This window comes from Oncorhynchus masou, chromosome 18 (assembly GCF_036934945.1).
Source record: "Oncorhynchus masou masou isolate Uvic2021 chromosome 18, UVic_Omas_1.1, whole genome shotgun sequence".
NCBI lineage: Eukaryota > Metazoa > Chordata > Actinopteri > Salmoniformes > Salmonidae > Oncorhynchus > Oncorhynchus masou.
This window is the reverse complement of record NC_088229.1, coordinates 38,662,533-38,682,132: the sequence shown is the minus strand read 5'-3', so window position 1 is coordinate 38,682,132 and position 19,600 is coordinate 38,662,533. Positions and strand designations below refer to the sequence as shown.

At 43.7% G+C, this 19,600-nt stretch overlaps 1 protein-coding gene across 4 annotated transcripts in view; it reads left to right on the top strand.

Annotated features, from left to right (window-relative positions):
- LOC135504550 (sorting nexin-19-like) overlaps window positions 1–13,944 on the top strand; it is a 34,995-nt gene extending 21,051 nt beyond the window's left edge. For all 4 annotated transcript variants that reach the window (XM_064923241.1, XM_064923242.1, XM_064923239.1 and 1 more), the window contains 8 exons: window positions 62–181; window positions 369–475; window positions 721–817; window positions 970–1,135; window positions 1,534–1,657; window positions 12,429–12,613; window positions 13,022–13,109; window positions 13,283–13,944. In XM_064923241.1, the coding sequence (XP_064779313.1) occupies window positions 62–181; window positions 369–475; window positions 721–817; window positions 970–1,135; window positions 1,534–1,657; window positions 12,429–12,613; window positions 13,022–13,109; window positions 13,283–13,412 (1,017 nt within the window). In that variant the 3' untranslated portion in view covers window positions 13,413–13,944. The remainder of the gene's footprint in view (window positions 1–61; window positions 182–368; window positions 476–720; window positions 818–969; window positions 1,136–1,533; window positions 1,658–12,428; window positions 12,614–13,021; window positions 13,110–13,282) is intronic.
- The last annotated feature ends 5,656 nt before the right edge of the window (window positions 13,945–19,600 follow it).

The window sequence follows — 19,600 nt, the reverse complement described above, 5'->3', positions numbered from 1 at the left end:
GAAATGTGACTGTTGCATCGTATCTGATCACTCACTATCTGATCGCTTTGTTTTCCTCCAGCAACTGTGTACCATCCCTGAGACGGCCAACAGCGACGAGATGCAGGAGTTCCTGGCCCTTCACACAGACGCCAGCACAGCCTTCGAGAAGAAACCATTTGTTATGTCCCGGATTGATAAGGTGACAACTGTCTCGGGCTATGAAATAAAAACAGTGCATGATAACGGGACCTAAAAACATGAAAAGGGAGAGATAATGAGAAATGATAGAAGGTGTGGTTTCTGGTGACAGGTTTTTTCGGGAAGCTAACCTTGGTGCTGTTTGTGTGCTGTGATCCCCTGGGCCTGGTTATTGGCGTCTACTGTAGATGATGGCGAATGCTGTAGACACTCTGAAGACAGCATTCCCTCGTGCTGAGGACGACCTGGATGGAGAGCCTGCCGATGCGAGGAATGCCCCAGAAGGAAGGAAGAGGTGGGAGTGTTTTTTTTTTCTTTACTCACTCACTCACTCACTCACTCACTCACTCACTCACTCTGTTCTCACTCTCTCTCTCTCTCTCTCTCTCTCTCTCTCTGTGTCTTCTCTTTCTCTAAATGTCACAAATATGTACGGCCTGGCCAAAGCTTTTCCACTATCTGCTAACTGCTTTTATGACATTAAAGTCAAACTATCTAGTTTTGTGTAATGTTTTTGTTAATTGTTGCTTGTTGTGTCAGGTCTGTCCGGCTGAGGTTCTCCAGCAAAGTCGCCCCTACTCTCAATATACCTGAAATCCAGCCCAAAGTCATATACTGCTTCAATGAAGGGAGCACTGTAAGTTTTATATCAATGAGTATCAATATGAATAATCATTTAATATTAATGTCATCAAACTGTCTGTTTGATTGTACTCACTCACTCAACCCGCCCATCCATCCATCCATTAATACACTCATTCATTCCTGTGCCCTGGTCTGGTTCTGCAGGTGTTCCATGGCCTGTCCCTGTCTGGTCTGGAGGGCTTCATAAAGGACCAGGAGGCTCTGCTCTATGCTCCCCAGGAGAAGGAGGCTGACGGGAGGAGGTTCAGCGTGCTACCTGGCAAAGACAGGAAGGGAGGTGGGGGTCGGGAGAGGAAACTACGGGGGACAGGTACAGTTTTTCTAACGTCTACACGGGCCTGCATTATCAACCTCTTACTATCTTACATGAAGGACCTTCATGCAGTTGACTGAATATCTAAGGACCGTCTCAGTGCAAAAACCAGACATTATTATCATAATTATAAACTTTCCAAATGAGATCATCTATGACCATGCTCCACTCAGTAATGGCCAGCAGGTGGTAGTGACCTTGCACAGCCTCTGTAGGCCAGTACCACACCACTGGTTTGAGGAAACGGTGTTGACTATCTGGCTCTGTTTGCCTTTCTGTTATTCGTGTTCCAGAATCATGTCCCAGTATTTGTATCTTCGTCAAGTTCAGGTTGTGTATTCTGTTGCGTGCGCGCTGATATGTGTGAATCTTGACTGTGATGTGTGTTCGTGCAGACACGGCCGTGGCAGACGTAGCTCTGAACATCCTGTGTCTGCTGATGAAGGACCAGTGGAGCTGGCTCTGCACTGAGAACATACAGAAGACCATCAGACTGCTGTTTGGCACCTTCATTGAGAGGTATCACACCGTCATCTTCATAGACTAGAACAAGAAAGCAGACCATACTCCTCCCTCATCATAGATTAGAACAGGGAAGCAGACCATACCACTCCCTCACCATAGACTAGAACAAGAAAGCAGACCATACCCCTCCCTCATTTTTTGATTTTATTTTACCAGGCAAGTCAGTTAAGAACAAATTCTTATTTACAATGACGGCCTAGGAACAGTGGGTTAACTGCCTGTTCAGGGGCAGAACGACAGATTTGTACCTTGTCAGCTCGGGGGTTTGAACTTGCAACCTTCCGGTTACTAGTCCAACGCTCTAACCACTAGGGTACCCTGCCACCCCATCATAGACTAGAACAGGGAAGCAGACCATACCCCTCCCTCATCATAGATTATAACAGGGAAGCAGACCATACCACTCCCTCACCATAGATTAGAACAGGGAAGCAGGCCATCCCCCTCCCTCACCATAGATTAGAACAGGGAAGCAGACCATACCACTCCCTCACCATAGATTAGAACAGGGAAGCAGATCATACCATTCCCTCATCATAGATTAGAACAGGGAAGCAGATCATACCATTCCCTCATCATAGATTAGAACAGGGAAGCAGACCATACCACTCCCTCATCATAGATTAGAACAGGGAAGCAGATCATACCATTCCCTCATCATAGATTAGAACAGGGAAGCAGACCATACCACTCCCTCATCATAAATTAGAACAGGGAAGCAGACCATACCACTCCCTCATCATAGATTAGAACAGGGAAGCAGACCATACCACTCCCTCATCATAGATTAGAACAGGGAAGCAGACCATACCACTCCCTCATCATAGATTAGAACAGGGAAGCAGATCATACCACTCCTTCATCATAGATTAGAACAGGGAAGCAGATCATACCACTCCCTCATCATAGATTAGAACAGGGAAGCAGACCATACCACTCCCTCATCATAGATTAGAACAGGGAAGCAGACTATACCACTCCCTCATCATAGATTAGAACAGGGAAGCAGATCATACCACTCCCTCATCATAGATTAGAACAGGGAAGCAGACCGTACCACTCCCTCATCATAGATTAGAACAGGGAAGCAGATCATACCACTCCCTCATCATAGATTAGAACAGGGAAGCAGACTATACCACTCCCTCATCATAGATTAGAACAGGGAAGCAGATCATACCACTCCCTCATCATCGATTAGAACAGGGAAGCAGACCATACCACTCCCTCATCATAGATTAGAACAGGGAAGCAGACTATACCACTCCCTCATCATAGATTAGAACAGGGAAGCAGATCATACCACTCCCTCATCATAGATTAGAACAGGGAAGCAGACCGTACCACTCCCTCATCATAGATTAGAACAGGGAAGCAGACCATACCACTCCCTCATCATAGATTAAAACAGGGAAGCAGACCATACCACTCCCTCATCATAGATTAGAACAGGGAAGCAGACCATACCACTCCCTCATCATAGATTAGAACAGGGAAGCAGACCATACCACTCCCTCATCATAGATTAGAACAGGGAAGCAGACCATACCACTCCCTCATCATAGATTAGAACAGGGAAGCAGACCATACCACTCCCTCATCATAGATTAGAACAGGGAAGCAGACCATACCACTCCCTCATCATAGATTAGAACAGGGAAGCAGACCATACCACTCCCTCATCATAGACTTCAACAGTAAAGAACAGTTGGTCCTTCGTACTCATCTTTTATATTGCGCGTGGCCCTTTGCTCCACTAGCAGCTAGAAGAAACGAACCACTCATCTTGTACATATGGGGTTGTCAGCCAGTTTGGTTAGTAATTCAGGGCACTTTAACCCATTGCATCTTCTGTCACAGAATCAACTTTACACTGTCAGGAACAGGACTTCCCTAGTCAGATGTGGTACCACATACTTCATATGACCCCTGGAATAAGTACACATTTTGGTTAGATTATGGCAAGAACACTATTTGATCCATTCAGTCATTTAGGTTAGCTAGGACAGTGGTTTTCAACTTACTCTTGAAAGTATGAATAGTAGAAATAGTAGAAATGTAAATTGGGTAGTGTATCGTCAGTTTTCCTCTTGTCATGTCAGTCATTGCATACCTGGGAGGAGTGGTTCCCAAACTGCAGTCGGCAGGGGGAGGGGCGCGGTTTGTTAGCTTATAGATTTTCGTGTAGTGTTTGAGTCACTCAATTATCACGTGAATTGACATTAGAAACGGCTAAATGTATCGGACTGCAACAACAAAAAATTGCTCTGGAGGAGTGGTGACGGGAAAATAACCTCTTCCCTCAACTTAAAAGAAATGAAGGAGCTGACCGTGAACGACAGGAGACAGCAGAGGGAGCATGACCCCATCCACATCGGAGAGGGTCAAAAGCTTCAGGTTCCTTCATGTGCACATCACCAAGGACGTGAAATGGTCCCACCATTTGAATGTGGCACAACAGCACCTCTTCAACCTCAGGAGGCAGAAGAAATTCGGCATAGCCCTTACGACCCTCACAAACTTCTACAGATGCACCATCGGGAGCATTCTGTTCGGCTGCATCACCGCCTGGTATGGTAACTCAGTGATGCGTTGGGCTGACTGCACCTCCCTCTGGAGAGCCATGCGGTTGTGGGCGGTGCAGTCAGCCCAACGCATCGTCCATATTTGAATCAGCTCGTGGAAGGTTCCTGTGACCCAGGCAGCCCAGGCTTGTAGAATCAGTATGCTGACGGAAGAGCTGAGGCCTGGTAGCTCGGCCAGAAGCTGTACTACGGCTGTGACTGAAATTGCACCCTGTTCCCCATAGGGCCATTGTCAAAAGTAGTGAACTATGTAGGTCGTAGTGAATAGGGTGCCATTTCGGATATAGCCTATTTCTACCTTGGCTGGAAGCAGGAAGCCAGTGTTTGTTCATAGCAGCTGCACCTAAAACTGTCTGGTCAGCTTGCTGATGAACAAAATGTTTTTTGGAAAGCCAGAGCGTGTATTGACCACATCAATACTGTCTCCACCGTGGTCCTGGCTTGAATTTAAGAGAGAGACAACTTTTGCCTGTTTTGTTGATTTTCAGAAGGCGAATAATTGGGTGAATAGAGACCTTCTTGCTTTTAGACTAATTAAAATGGGAATTGATGGAAGATTCTATGATACTATCAAAGCTCTTTATCGGCCTCCAGTTGCCTGTGTTCAGGTCAATGACCTCAGGACAGGCGGGTCTCCAAACCCTTATGGTGTAAAACAGGGAGACGCCCATTTATTTCCCACTACATGTTAATGATTTAGTCCTACAAATCAAACATGCTAAACTTGGTGTTTAAAGTTGCTGATATATTCCTGGGATCTTGTTGTATATGCTGACGAAGTAGTTCTCCTTCCCGGGACCGAAGATGACCCCCCCAGAATATGTTGAATATTGTTAGTTTACGGTGTGCTAACGGGAGACTAGCGATAAATCAAGAGAGGGCCCAGATTGTTAATTCCAGAAAGAAGGGCGTGCAGAGAAGTGCACACAACATTTGTTTTGGTACAACCACGTTATTCTACACTGGGCTCTACAAATACATTGGTTTCAGTCTGAATGAACACATGACCTTTGACGATGGCATCAGATCACAGGCAGATTCTGCAGGCAGAGCCTTAGGGTCCGGGCTTATTCCCAGCCATATACATTGTGTGTGTGTGTACAGTGATGGACTATGCTGCTGGGGTGTGGGGTTCCAAAGTGGGTACTAATTGTAGCCATGTTCAAAACAGACAATCCGCTGCTTTCTTGGTGCGCACAAACTGATTCCAAACCTGGCCATCTGTGAAGATATGGGTTGGGAACCATGTGTGGTTAGGCAAAAGGGTGACATGTTACGTCTATGAAACAGACACATAATCAAACAAAAAGGTGGGACCGTACTCATAACTATCTGTGGGCTAGATAATTGTTACCTATTTATTTGCGAAAGTGATTTGCAGTATATATATATTCACGAACAAATGGCCATGTGGTGTTAACCAAATCAAGGACAAGCCTTTTCAGATCCACAAGGAAAAATGGGCAGTTGATGTTTGGTTTAAACCTAAACTTAGAATGTACACACTTGTCAAAAATAACTACAGCCTTGAAGCATATAATTACCTGATTCTAACAAAAACCCAGTTTGTGCACAACTCTGATCCAGCACCCTCCCTCTGGCTATAAAATATGGGTGGATTTAACAGAGCGTCTGAAGAGGAGAGAATTTGCTTACCATGTGATCTCGGGGAAATCGAAAACAAAATCCATTTAGTGTTTTCATTGCCCTCTGTATGACTCTCCGAAGAAAAAAACTATTTGTGATAACCCTGAAGCATTCTGGTTACAGGATGAGCAGAGGCTTGAATTCTTTTTCAGATGGGGCGTGTTTGAGATGGCTGAGTTTGTTCGTAATGCCTGGAGGAGAAGGATAAATGTACTGTTTGTGTAGTGTGGATCGATGGTCGCGGTACTGGCATTGATTATTGTATGCATTTCATTTGTAAAATGATATTTCGTTCTGCGGTGTCCGCTAGGCCCATGTGGGCCTTGCACCAGAAGGTGTATGACACTTAAATAAATGATACCAATCTTTTAGGGAGGCAAGGTAGCCTAGTGGTTAGAGCATTGAACTAGTAACTGGAAGGTTGCAAGTTCTAATCCCTGAGCTGACAAGGTACAAATCTGTTGTTCAGCCCCTGAACAGGCAGTTAACCCTCTGTTCCTAGGCTGTCATTGAAAATAAGAATTTGTTCTTAACTGACTTGCCTAGTTAAATAAAGTTAAAAAAATAATAATAACGTTCTGTAATGTTCCTGTCGCAATGTCCCTTTCTACCGCTAGGAGGCAGCACACATTTGTAGAAGTATGGCCACAGAACGTTGAGGAAGGTTTGGAGTTTCAGAATGAAATGACTTGATATTTAATATTGAATGACATATAAAGGCATTAACCTTGCAATTTCCATCGCTTTTATGTCAGAATCTTATATTCCATGCCTTAGACCTAGTCCTATCCATATGCTGGCCCTAGCTGTTAAGTGTGTTGGGCCAGTAACCAAAAGGTGTTGGTTCGAATCCCAGAGCTGACTAGGTGAAAAATCTGTCAGCGCCCTTGAGCAAGTCTCCAAACCCTAGTTGCTCTGGGAAAGAGTGTCTGCTAAATGACTAAAATATGACAAAATATAAATATATTTGTTGTGATAACCCTGAAGCATTCTGGGTTCTGTGACAGGATATGACATCAGAGACCAGGCCATTGCATTTGGGTGTGAGATGAGCAGGTGGTTTAGGTCAGCCATGGGATTGGGTTGGGTTCATAATGCTAAACACAGAGCAGGACAGGGCTCCTTTCAATTCACTCTTTTACATCAGGCCCCTGCGTTATCACTGGTGCAACCCTTTAGGTGTCAAAGGACACTGCACACAATGGGCAGGCCCACAGGTGGCTTGGACTTTTCAAGGTACTTCCAACAGACGCGCTGCCTGGGCTGTGTCTCTCTATTTGCCCAACCCATTCTCGAGTGAGAGGAGTCCGTCCAGTTCATACAAGCGAGAAGCCCGACAATGGGGCTAGATTTCACCTCCAGGCCAGACCAGACACAGTGCTGCTGGGAAAGTCCTGACTGTCCTGAGGATGATGAGCTGCTGAGGTGTCTTTTAACACAACCAGTGGGGGAGAGAGGCAGGGGAGAGATGAGATGGCACAGAGACATTTCCTAGTAGCAGTCATCCTGCAGACTGTCTCGGCCACAGAGTCTGTATAGTATTATCAGACAGATGCAATGACCGTAAACACCTTTATCTGTGCAAATAGATGCGCTGAAGGACATTTATCGTGAAAAGTACCTTTTTTGTTTACAAATTGTGTAATTATGAAGACATCACCGAGACATTAACGTCTAGTCATCCTGGCTGTAGACAGCCTTCCAACCAAAGTAATCTTGGTTAACCCAGCACTAAAGTCACATGTAATTGGTCAGCTGCTCGATTAAGTTCTGTGTCCAATACATGTTAAGAGAAGATATCAAGAAATGCTAGAACAAAGAGTGGAACCGGAATGAGGAGCTCTATTCGAAGATGTTCCCTTCCAAAATTCGAAAGATGCTAACACCTGCAAAATGATTTGTTCAAATAACCAGAGATGAAAAACCCCAAAATCGGAACTACAGCTGCTCTTTTTCTACGCATGCAATACAATCCCGACAGATTCTTTCGTTTTACATGCAGAATTTTTCCATGAGAGATTAGAACCACAGCAATTTGAACCACATAGCCGTATTATCAGAGAGATACAAACGGACTGTAATGTGAACACCTTCACCTGTATGGCCAAATGAATGTGCCCTGTTAAAAGTTGGTGGCAGCTCAGTTGCCACTAGTTTGAATGTTGCTCACTTCATTTTAACAGTGTGTGGAAACACTATGTTGTCATGAAAAGTATTTCCGTGTACAAATTGTGCAATTGTGGTATAAAGACTGCATGTTAAAGATAATGGTATTTGTTGCGAGGCAGCATATCCTAACATTATGAAGCATTTTACCATCATCTGAACATTTTAAGGAATCTTTTCTTATCTGAATTATGCTGTTGACATGAATAGACTACAACACAAGGCATTCTTGGGGGTTCTTATCTTGTATTCAGTTGGCTGATATACAATATATTGGCAGATTTCTTGTAAAATGCGTTATGGGGATATTTATTCTCAGACCGCTATTTGTAAAGAAAGACATCTAAAAACATGCTTACATGACTGCATTTTCTTAAAGATAATTGAGGTTTTATGTGTCTGAATACCAGACAGATTTTTTTTTTTTTTTTCAATATGATTGGCAACAAGTGACTTATGATGGGTCAAAACGCTTCAAAACTTGGGGCCTCCAGTTTTGTAGTCCTGTGTTGTTTGCATGGACATACTGTAGAGAACAGTCATGCAAAGCACTCCTAGCAATCTCATCTGATTCTGGGCAGAAAGCGTGCATCCTCAGACAGATGACAAGAGCAGCACTCATGATTCAGCCCAGCCATCAGATCAATACTGCAGACTTGAGGGCAAAGGGTCACTGACACGTTATCAATCAGGACAGGAAAAATTCCTATTCATCCATAAACTGTATTAAAAAGATTCAGAAACTGTATAAATATTCCTTCATAAATTTAGTATGGATGGTATAGCCCCCTGTGCTCAGAACATTCTCCTAAAGTATGCCAGAATTAAGAAAACCCAAAGTGTGCCTTTTACCATTTAGCATCACAGATTTACAAAGGTTTATACAGCCATGGACCAGCAGGCCGTATTGAGTCTGTCATTATGCCCCATTGCAAGCCATGTGCCTATAGACAATCCTTCCATACTACACAGGCCACCTGCCGTAGAGATACACAGTCATTCAAACACACAACATTACATAGTGTACGTTCGATGGACCATATTAGAATGCCATGGGCATTATGTCACTGAGCCTGCTAGCTTTTATTAATGTCCCCTTCCCCGTTCAGTGAGAGCGGAGAGAGCGAGAGAGAGTGAGCGGAGAGTGAGAGTGAGCGGAGAGAGAGAGAGTGAGCGGAGAGAGAGAGTGAGCGGAGAGAGTGAGCGGAGAGAGAGACAAATTTGACCCTCATATCTGCGTCAAAAGCAACCTTGGGAAAATCCTCTGCATTATCATTAACAGCAGACTCGTACATTTCCTCAGTGAAAACAATGTACTGAGCAAATGTCAAATTGGCTTTTTACCAAATTATCGTACGACAGACCACGCATTCACCCTGCACACCCTAATTGACAAACAAACCAAACTGATTTAAAAAAAGCCTTCCACTCAATTTGGCATGAGGGTCTGCTATACAAATTGATGGAAAGTTGTGTTGGGGGAAAGCATACAACATTATAAAATCCATGTACATAATCAACAAGTGTGTGTGGTTAAAATAGGTTAAAAAAACCCACAAAAAAACCCCACAGGGCCATGGGGTGAGACAGGGATGCAACTTAAGCCCCACCCTCTTCAACATATATATCAACGAATTGGCAAGGGCACTAGAAAAGTCTGCAGCACCCGGCCTCACCCAACTAGAATCTGAAGTCAAATGTCTACTGTTTGCTGATGATCTGGTGCTTCTGTCACCAACAAAGGAGGGCCTACAGCAGCACCTAGATATTCTGCAAAGATTCTGCCAGACCTGGGCCCTGACAGTAAATCTCAGTAAGAACAAAATAATGGTGTTCCAAAAAAGTGCCAGTTGCCAGGACCACAAATACAAAAATCTATATGTGTGGCCTAAACATCAGCGCCACAGGTAACTTCCACAAAGCTGTAAACAATCTGAGAGACAAGGCAAGAAGGGCATTCAATGCCATCAAAAGGAACATAAAATTTGACATACCGATTCGGATCTGTCTGAAAATACTTCAATCAGTTATAGAACCCATTACCCTTTATGATTGTGAGGTCTGGGGTCCGCTCACCAACCAAGAATTCACAAAATGGGACAAACACCAAATTGAGACTCTGCATGCAGAATTCTGCAAAAATATCCTCAAAAACACCAAATAATGCAGGCAGAGCAGAATTAGGCCGATACTCGCTAAATATGAAAATCCAGAAAAGATCCGTTAAATTCTACAACCACCTAAAAGGAAGCAATTCCCAAAGCTTCCATAACAAAGCCATCACCTACAGAGAGATGAACCCGGAGAAGAGTCCCCTAAGCAAGCTGGTCCTGGGGCTCTGTTCACAAACACAAACACACCCCACAGAGCCCCAGGACCCAACCAAATCATGAGAAAACAAAAAGAGAATTACTTGACACATTGGAATGAATTAACAAAAAAAAACAGAGCAAACTAGAATGCTATTTGGCCCTAAACAGGGAGGGAGAGTTGTCGTCATCCTCTTCCAGTAGGGCTCAAAGAGCAGCAGGAGGCTGTAGTACTGTGGATAAGAGGCTTGTTTTACAGCCCGAAGAGCAGGAAGTCTGGATGGGTGCCTGTTACACACATACATTGTTCAGGGACCTTCTGAGGTACACTTAATGTGTTCATAAAAGTATAAATCACACTGCCGCCGTGGTTAATGGATGTGTGTGTACGTCTAAACTGAGAACCCTTTCTCATTTACAATGATGACCTGGCCAAGAGGCGTAACATTAGAGGAGTGAACAAACAGCACAACACACAGTACCGCCAAACAATTCAACACTCTATATACATGTATGGAGGAAAGGTACAAATTCATCAGCTGTACAGCAATGAGACATTCACAGTGGGTTAGAGCAGGGGAAAAAACAAGATAACTGGCAGCAAAAATTGCAACACAGCCGACTTAATGATCAGAAAGGGGAGTGGTGGAATAAATGTCAAGTTTGAGCATTTTTTTGCATTTTTTTGCAGTTTATTTCAGCTCGTTCGCGGCAGAAAACTGGATTGAATGATGGCTATTGGACGTGCGGGCCAGTTTCCACTGTGACATCTTGGTCTTATTGACTTTGCTGAGAACTTCTTTATTGAGGAAAAATGTACTTCCGTGACTGATATGTGGTTGTCTCACCTAGCGATCTGAAGATGAATGCACTAACTGTATGTGGGTCTGGATAAGAGCATCCGCTAAATGACTCAAATGTACATGTGAAGAGATGTGTACCAGAGCACAGATTGCTATTGTTAGTGGACATGTTGAGGAGTGAGCTGAGAGAGAGAGGGGGCGTGCCTAGGAGGGACTCTTGCTTCGTTTGTGTGTGTGTGTGTGTGTGTGTGTGTGTGTGTGTGTGTGTGTGTGTGTGTGTGTGTGTGTGTGTGTGTGTGTGTGTGTGTGTGTGTGTGTGTGTGTGTATGTGTGTGCGCATGCGTGTAGATTTATGAGGGTTAAAGCTGCGTAAAGTATGTTTGTGTGGGTTTAGGTCACCTTGCTGGTGGCGTGTTAAGTAATGTTATCTTCACACTCACCCAGAGTGAATGTACACAGGTTTACCTTTATTGTTATGAGTCTTGTCCTGGAAGCAGAACTGAGCAATTTCCCCTTAAGATAGGCCAGCTGCAAAGTCAAAATTGTCTATATTGTAAATTCATGAAATTCATTTGGTCTTAATTGAAGGTGAGGATGAAAGGCGCTGCATGGTCAATCCGATACGTGATACGGCCTCTGCAGGAGTCAAGGCCTTCATACTTCTTGCGCTTCGCGGAGCAGCACAGAGCTTGTTGTCAAGGAAGTGAGTTTGTGTTTATAGAGGACCTCCCGCCCCCACTTACCATCAACCAATAATGTCAATACGGAGCAATACAGAGCCCTCTGCATTGTTACAAAATTTGGGAGAGCACGGCGATGTGGTGTGAAACATGATTTGGCTTCTGCAAGCTTCCCAAGGCTCTGCGATTGTGCCACACCCTCCATACGGAGCCTCCAGAGAGCTGCGCCGGATAAAGCATGAATCAGCTATTAGGAATTCAGGTTAGCAGTGTGTTGAGGTTAGGTATAACATCACATTTGAGGACATTATGACTTTGCCAGACCAGCTGCCTCCAGGAGATTGATCATGAAAACCGCTAACCTGAGAATGTATTGTACAATCCGCTCACTGTGTGTTCGTATGCATGCACTTCTGCATATTCTTTGTGTCCTCACTTGTTTTGTGCCTTTTTCTTATATGTCTGCGCAAATGCGTGTGTCTCAGTGTGTCACGTCTATTTTCTTTTTGACTCTATTGCGTATGTACGCTCATGTATACATATGTCTATCCTCACCCACAATCCCTGCACTCCAGGTGGCTGGATGTGGGCATGGCCCACCTGACCAGTGCTCCCTGCTGGGTGATCTACCTCCAGGTGATGCAGGAGGCAGTGTGGCCCGGGGGTGTCCTCCCTGATGGGCCCCGTCCTGACCGCAGCCTCATCCAGAGAGAAGAGACCAGGCAGCAGTGTTTGCACTGCCTCACACAACTACTACCAGGTCAGTGTTTGCACTGCCTCACACAGCTACTACCAGGTCAGTGTCTGCACTGCCTCACACAACTACTACCAGGTTAGTGTCTGCACTGCCTCACACAACTACTACCAGGTCAGTGTCTGCACTGCCTCACACAGGCACTACCAGGTCAGTGTCTGCACTGCCTCACACAGGCACTACCAGGTCAGTGTCTGCACTGCCTACACAACTACTACCAGCCACCGCACTAGGCTACCTGCCGCCCCGCTAGGCTACCTGTATGGGAACCATATGGGAATCACAGATGTGTTAGGTCATTGTACTGTCATTATTTCCATTTTTGTGTGTGTGTGTGTGTGCGTGCGTGCGTGCGTGCGTGCGTGCGTGTGTGTGTGTGTGTGTGTGTGTGTGTGTGTGTGTGTGTGTGTGTAGACCTGATTGCTGACATGCTGGGTTCTGAGAAGTACAGAGTGAGCTGGGATATGGCACTGGCATCTCTGCAGGACCCTAACATCAACCGGTGAGCCCTCTATCATCACTGGCTTTAGCATGTTGGTGTGCATGTACAGTACGTTTGTTAAACCTAAAATGTCAATGTCACATACAGACCAAACATTGAGCGTTTGATCTATGTCAATTCAGTCTGACCTGTGGTAACCTCTCCCCTCTCTCTGTGTCTGGGTGACTCTACAGGCACCTGATCTACTGTATCTGTGACCTGCTGTTGGAGTTCCTGATACCAGAGTCTTCAGAGGAGGGCTTTCAGAGATCTCTACTACACAGTCTCTTTGGGGACGAAGAGAGGCTTTCTGCTTCAGCTTGACGACACACCAACACACCACCCCTCTCTCGGCTCCCCTGTCACTATCCCTATCTATTACCCTCTACCCCCTCCCATCCTGGCTGGCTCATCAGTATGGTAACCGTGGTCCTGCTGGGTTAATCAGAATGGGACCAGAGCTTCTCATGAGGTCAGAGAAGAGAGGTGAGGAGCACAGAGGAGGGGGAGGAGGAAAAAGACTGGGGAGATAGGAGGGGGGGGGCTGGGAAATGGGCTCTTGAACTCCCTACACTTTATAGGCAAAGCTCTAAAATGACTGATGACACTTTATTGAATGTATTCTCAAGGCAATGTGTTGGTGATTGTGCTAATATTGTGTTTTAATTAGATGCTTGTGTAGAGAAACACATTTATGTAGATATGTATGTACAGTATATGCAGTAATTATTTTATGTATTTATATGTAAAATGCAGTATGTGTGATATCAATAGATATACAGTGGGATCTGAAATTATTTGACCCCCTTGATAATGATGAGCAAATATGACTATATAAAATAAATCAAATACTGAGCTACTGTATATTTTATGCAAATAAATCATTGGGAAATGCTATTATTTTATACTAATACAATTGCTCAAAGAAAGAGATTTTGTTTCATAAGTTATACATACATTTTAAGGTAGGGGTCCAAATCATTGACACCCCTGTTTTCAATACCATTCAATACCTCACCTTGCGAGGATTTACAGCACAGAACCTTTTAAAAGGATCCTTCAAGATCCCTGATATCTTTTGTCTGCACTTATGGACAGCCCTCTTCAATTCAAACCACAGGTTTTCAATTTTTAATTTTATTTAACTAGGCAAGTCAGTTAAGAACAAATTCTTATTTTCAGTGACGGCCTGGGAACAGTGGGTCAACTGCCTGTTCAGGGGCAGAACGACAGATTTGTACCTTGTCAGCTCAGGAGTTTGAACTCGCAACCTTCCGGTTACTAGTCCAACGCTCTAACCACTAGGCTACACTGCCGCCCCTACACTGGGCTTCAAGTCTGGAGACTGATATGGCCATTGCACAATGTTGATCTTTCTAGCCAATTAAACGTTTCTTTGTGTATTTTGATATGTGCTTGGGGTTATTGTCTTGCGGGAAGATCCACTTACGGCCAAGTTTCAGCCTCCTGGCAGAGGCAACCAGGTTTTTTGGCAAAAATATCCTAGGACTGGGTAAAGTTCATGATGTCGTTGGCAGGACCAATGGAAGTCAAATAGCCCCATAACACCAAAGATCCACCACCATATTTGACAGTAGGTATGAGGTTATTTTCTGCTTTTTGCATTCTCATTTCACAAGGTTCCGTCCAAGGTCAACGCGATCTTAGATGCCCCAGCTCCTAGAAACGTGAGTCAACTGCGTTCGTTCCTGGGGTTACTGAATGACTACGGACGCTTTATCGCTTAGCAACGAAGCTGAAGCTGCTGCATCAGTTGCTTTGTCAGGACAAAACACTGAAATGGACAGAACAATGCGAGGAAGCATTCAAGAAAACCAAGGAAACACTCCTGACACACTTTCGACCCATCCAACTAGCTCGTGATGCTAGTCTCTATGGTGTGGAAGCAGTCGTGTCCCATATCATGCCTTCCAGTGAAGAGAAGCCGATCGCTTACGAACAAAGCAGAAAGTACACTATGCACAGATAGAATGTGAAGCCCTAAGTAATGTTTTTTGGAGTGCGTAAGTTTCTCCGGCATCTGTACAAATCTGAAATCAAAGATCATTGTATGCGGAGGAGCATCTTTGGATGCAAGTTTTTTTTTATTGGATTTCTTAAGATCCTCGTTAGCCGAAGACAGCTATTCTTACTGGGGACCAACACAACGAAAAAGACATTACAGACAACATAGTTTTACCTACATTTAAACACATTAACATGTACTGTGTTTGCTTCTCTCAGTTACACATACATGTCAGTACACACACAAGAAGTAGGTCACATGGGGGAGAGGCGTTGTGGCTTGAGGTGTTGCTTTATTGATAAAAAAAAAGGTTTGTTGTTCACTTGCGCTATATTAGATGTAAGGGAGTTCCATGCTCTCGTGGCTCTGTATAATACTGTACGTTTCCTTGGATTTGTTCTGGACCTGGGGACTGACTGTGAAAAGACCCCTGGTGGCATGTCTGGTGGGGTAAGTGTGTGTGTCGGTGCTGTGTAAATTGACTATGCAAACTATTTGGAATTTCCAACACCATGTTTCTTATAAAAACAAGAAGTGACGCAGTCCGTCTTTCCTCGACTCTTAGCCAAGAGAGACTGGCATAGAATTTACATCAGCCCTCTGATTACAGTGAAGAGCAAGACGTGCCGCTCTGTTCTGGGCCAGCTGCAGCTTAACTAGGTCTTTCTTTGCAGCACTTGAATATATGACTGGACAATAATCAAGATAAGATAAATAACTAGAGCCTGCAGGACTTCTATTTTATTATGGACAGTCTTCTCCCCATTTTTACAACCATGGAATCTATATGTTTTGACCATGACAGTTTACAATTGAAGGTAACCCCAAGCAATTTAGTCTCCTCGACTTATTCAACAGCCACACCATTCATTACCAGATTCAGCTGAGGTCTAGAACTTAGGGAATGATTTGTAGCAGAATGCTTAGGTGGGCTTTGTTGTTGTCAGCACACACCTACGACATCAAGTACTTCAAGTCAGAGCTGCATTGCAACGCAGATGGACTTTCCAGGTAAACACTACCTATCAGAACCAGAGTCAGGCCAAGTGGACATCTTCTACGTCAGACAAGTGTAAAACGCACCAGTCACTTCAACACAAGTGCAGAGAAACACCAGAAACGACCCGGTATTATCTGAAGTGATGGACAGCACGCATTCACGTCGACATCGCAGGTCCATTCAAAGACAGACTGTTTCTCGTGGTTGTGGATGCTCATAGCAAGTGGCCAGAGGTTGCCATCATGAGGTGTACTACTGCAGAGAAGACCATCGGGAAACTTGGAGAAGTGTTTGAGTCGGTTCGGATCGCAACTCCAACTTGTTAGTGACAACAGCGGCAGCTAGTGTCCCAAGAAATGGTCACGTTCCTACAGGTGAATGGCGTACAGTAGCTCAGGTCCTCACCATATCACCCATCTACCTATTGGCTGGTGGAGAGGTTCATACAGACCATGAAACATGCCTTTAAAAGCGTCTCAAGTCAAATCGAAATAATTTAATAAATAAGCCCTTCTGAAATGTGTGCACCATTAAGTGGAGGGTTGATATCCTTATATTTAGTTTAGAAATAGGGGGATAATTACTGTCCACCATTAATTCATGAAATTGAACATTTTAGATTTTATATGGGCCAGTTCAAAAATCTCCTTGGTTGAGCAGCTGGCTCTTCCATCCCTTTCTCCTCCTTTACCTCAATCCTTTTCTTTCTTTAAAATCCCAAATAACAGAGAAATAAAAGTAAACATCTGAGCCTATTGGCTCTGAGCCTATTGGCTTTGGTTTGTAAAAACTTTTTAAAACATTACATTTGACAGAAAACTACTAGAAATAGGCCTGAACCTCGAAAGGATTTAGGGCCTAATGTCTAGGTATTTGCGAAAATTGTTCTTGATCTAGCTACTTGGCAAAATTTGCTTGCTAAACACACTTAACTACACGAGGCTTCAAAGTGCTTGAGTTGTGCAACTATGGACAAGTGCTGATGTTGAAATCGAGGGGTGTCATAAAGATGTCACAATTGATAGGCCATTTGCATCTTACAGTGGGGCAAAAAGGTATTTAGTCAGCCACCAATTGTGCAAGTTCTCCCACTTAAAAAGATGAGAGAGGCCTGTAATTTTCATCATAGGTACATTTCAACTATGACAGATAAAATGAGAAAAGAAATCCAGAAAATCACATTGTAGGATTTTTAATGAATTTATTTGCAAATTATGGTGAAAATAAGTATTCAATACTTTGTTATATACCCTTTGTTGGCAATGACAGACGTCAAACGTTTTCTGTAAGTCTTCACAAGGTTTTCACACACTGTTGCTGGTATTTTGGCCCATTCCTCCATGCAGATCTCCTCTAGAGCAGTGATGTTTTGGGGCTGTTGCTGGGCAACACAGACTTTCAACTCCCTCCAAAGATTTTCTATGGGGTTGAGATCTGGAGACTGGCTAGGCCATTCCAGGACCTTGAAATGCTTCTTATGAAGCCACTCCTTCGTTGCCCGGGCGGTGTGTTTGGGATCATTGTCATGCTGAACGTTTCATCTTTAATGCCCTTGCTGATGGAAGGAGGTTTTCACTCAAAATCTCACGATACATGGCCCCATTCATTCTTTCCTTTACATGGATCAGTCGTCCTGGTCCCTTTGCAGAAAAACAGCCCCAAAGCATGATGTTTCCACCCCCATGCTTCACAGTGGGTATGGTGTTCTTTGGATGCAACTCAGCATTCTTTGTCCTCCAAACACGACGAGTTGAGTTTTTACCAAAACGTTATATTTTGGTTTCATCTGACCATATGACTTTCTCCCAATCTTCTTCTGGATCATCCAAATGCTCTCTAGCAAACTTCAGACAGGCCTGTACATGTACTGGCTTAAGCAGGGGGACATGTCTGGCACTGCAGGATTTGAGTCCCTTGTGGCGTAGTGAGTTACTGATGGTAGGCTTTGTCACTTTGGTCCCAGCTCTCTGCAGGTCATTCACTAGGTCCCCCCGTGTGGTTCTGGGATTTTTGCTGGGAGTGGGAGAACTTGCACAATTGGTGGATGACTAAATACTTTTTTGCCCCACTGTATATGCTACTGTGCAAGCAATCAGAGTACGCATGAAAAATAGTATTTTGTAACCTGTACAATTTGTTTGAAAATTACTTCATAAAAAAGCATGTAATATAGCCTTCTCTATATAGCCTACTCTATACAGCCTTCTCTATATAGCCTACTCTATATAGCCTACTCTATATAGCTTACATGTCCGATTATCTACATTTATCTGCTTTAGTGGCACTGGCTATAGTCACGAATAAAGGGGCAATATGGGATTGATACATCAGGTTTGTAAACAATGTGATTGTAAACATGGTTAAAACTATGATTGTGATCACATGGATGGTGCTTGCACACATAAGGGCGTCTATGAATTTGAGAGCAGTTACATTTTTCCAGACCCATATCCCTAAACTTTTTACCAAAAACAATGGCGGGGAAACCTTTTGTTGTTGTTTGAATTCCTGATTGTCCCATTAACATTATGCTATCCCTGAATCCGCTACCGTATTATAGGGCCTTATACTATTGTGTTTAATAAGATGTCATTTTTTAAAGACGTTTTTCAAATGAATTGGGAACTAGCCTCCATGACACAGATCTAAATTGACAAAGAATAACCCTAGATGCAACCGTTGCCTTTCTTCGTTCTCGATTCGGCCAAACATGCATCTTATGTGTCCACTTGCAGGTGGTGTGTTTGAATAACAAAGAAATGCTCCCTTATAAAATGAATTACTCCATGAAGCATTCCTGCAACGTGTACGCTGCCATCTTGTCTGTTTCAAATCTTCTCTCTTTCATTTAGACAGGAGGGTCCACCCCGAAGTGCCACACGTCATGGTGACAATCACCTGTCTCGATCAATGAGAGAGTTAGATGAGAGAGTTAGACGAGACAGAGCATTTTCTAAATTCAAGCTAACCACCTGCAACTGGACACGGACATTTTAGAAGATACGTGTTATGCCGAATTGAGAACGAAGACCGTATCACAAAGTCCAGGTTAGTTGGAAAATCTACAGCTGTGTTTTGTATATGCAAACCTGTAACGCCCAGTAATGGATATCACATTATCTGGTGTACAATCTGTAGCTAGGAAGTATGTAATTTCCTTTATTTTGCTAAATCACTTCTGACCACAGTAGACTACAAAGACATGACAGAAATACATACCATAAATGCAGATCCTGGAGGTGTCAAAAAGATGATGTCATAATGAATAGGACCCCTGCACCTGGTCTTACAAGCAACCAGAGTAGGTCTATGCCTATTATTAATGACAATAAGCTAAAAAATAAATAAAAGAAGAACAATATGCTATTATTAGTATTATTATGCCATAGCTTCATACAATTATATATTGTATGATTTTTCAAATGTGTGTGAACTTGTGTTCATGACACAGCATAACATTTAAAAAGAAAAAGCACATTGTTTTTC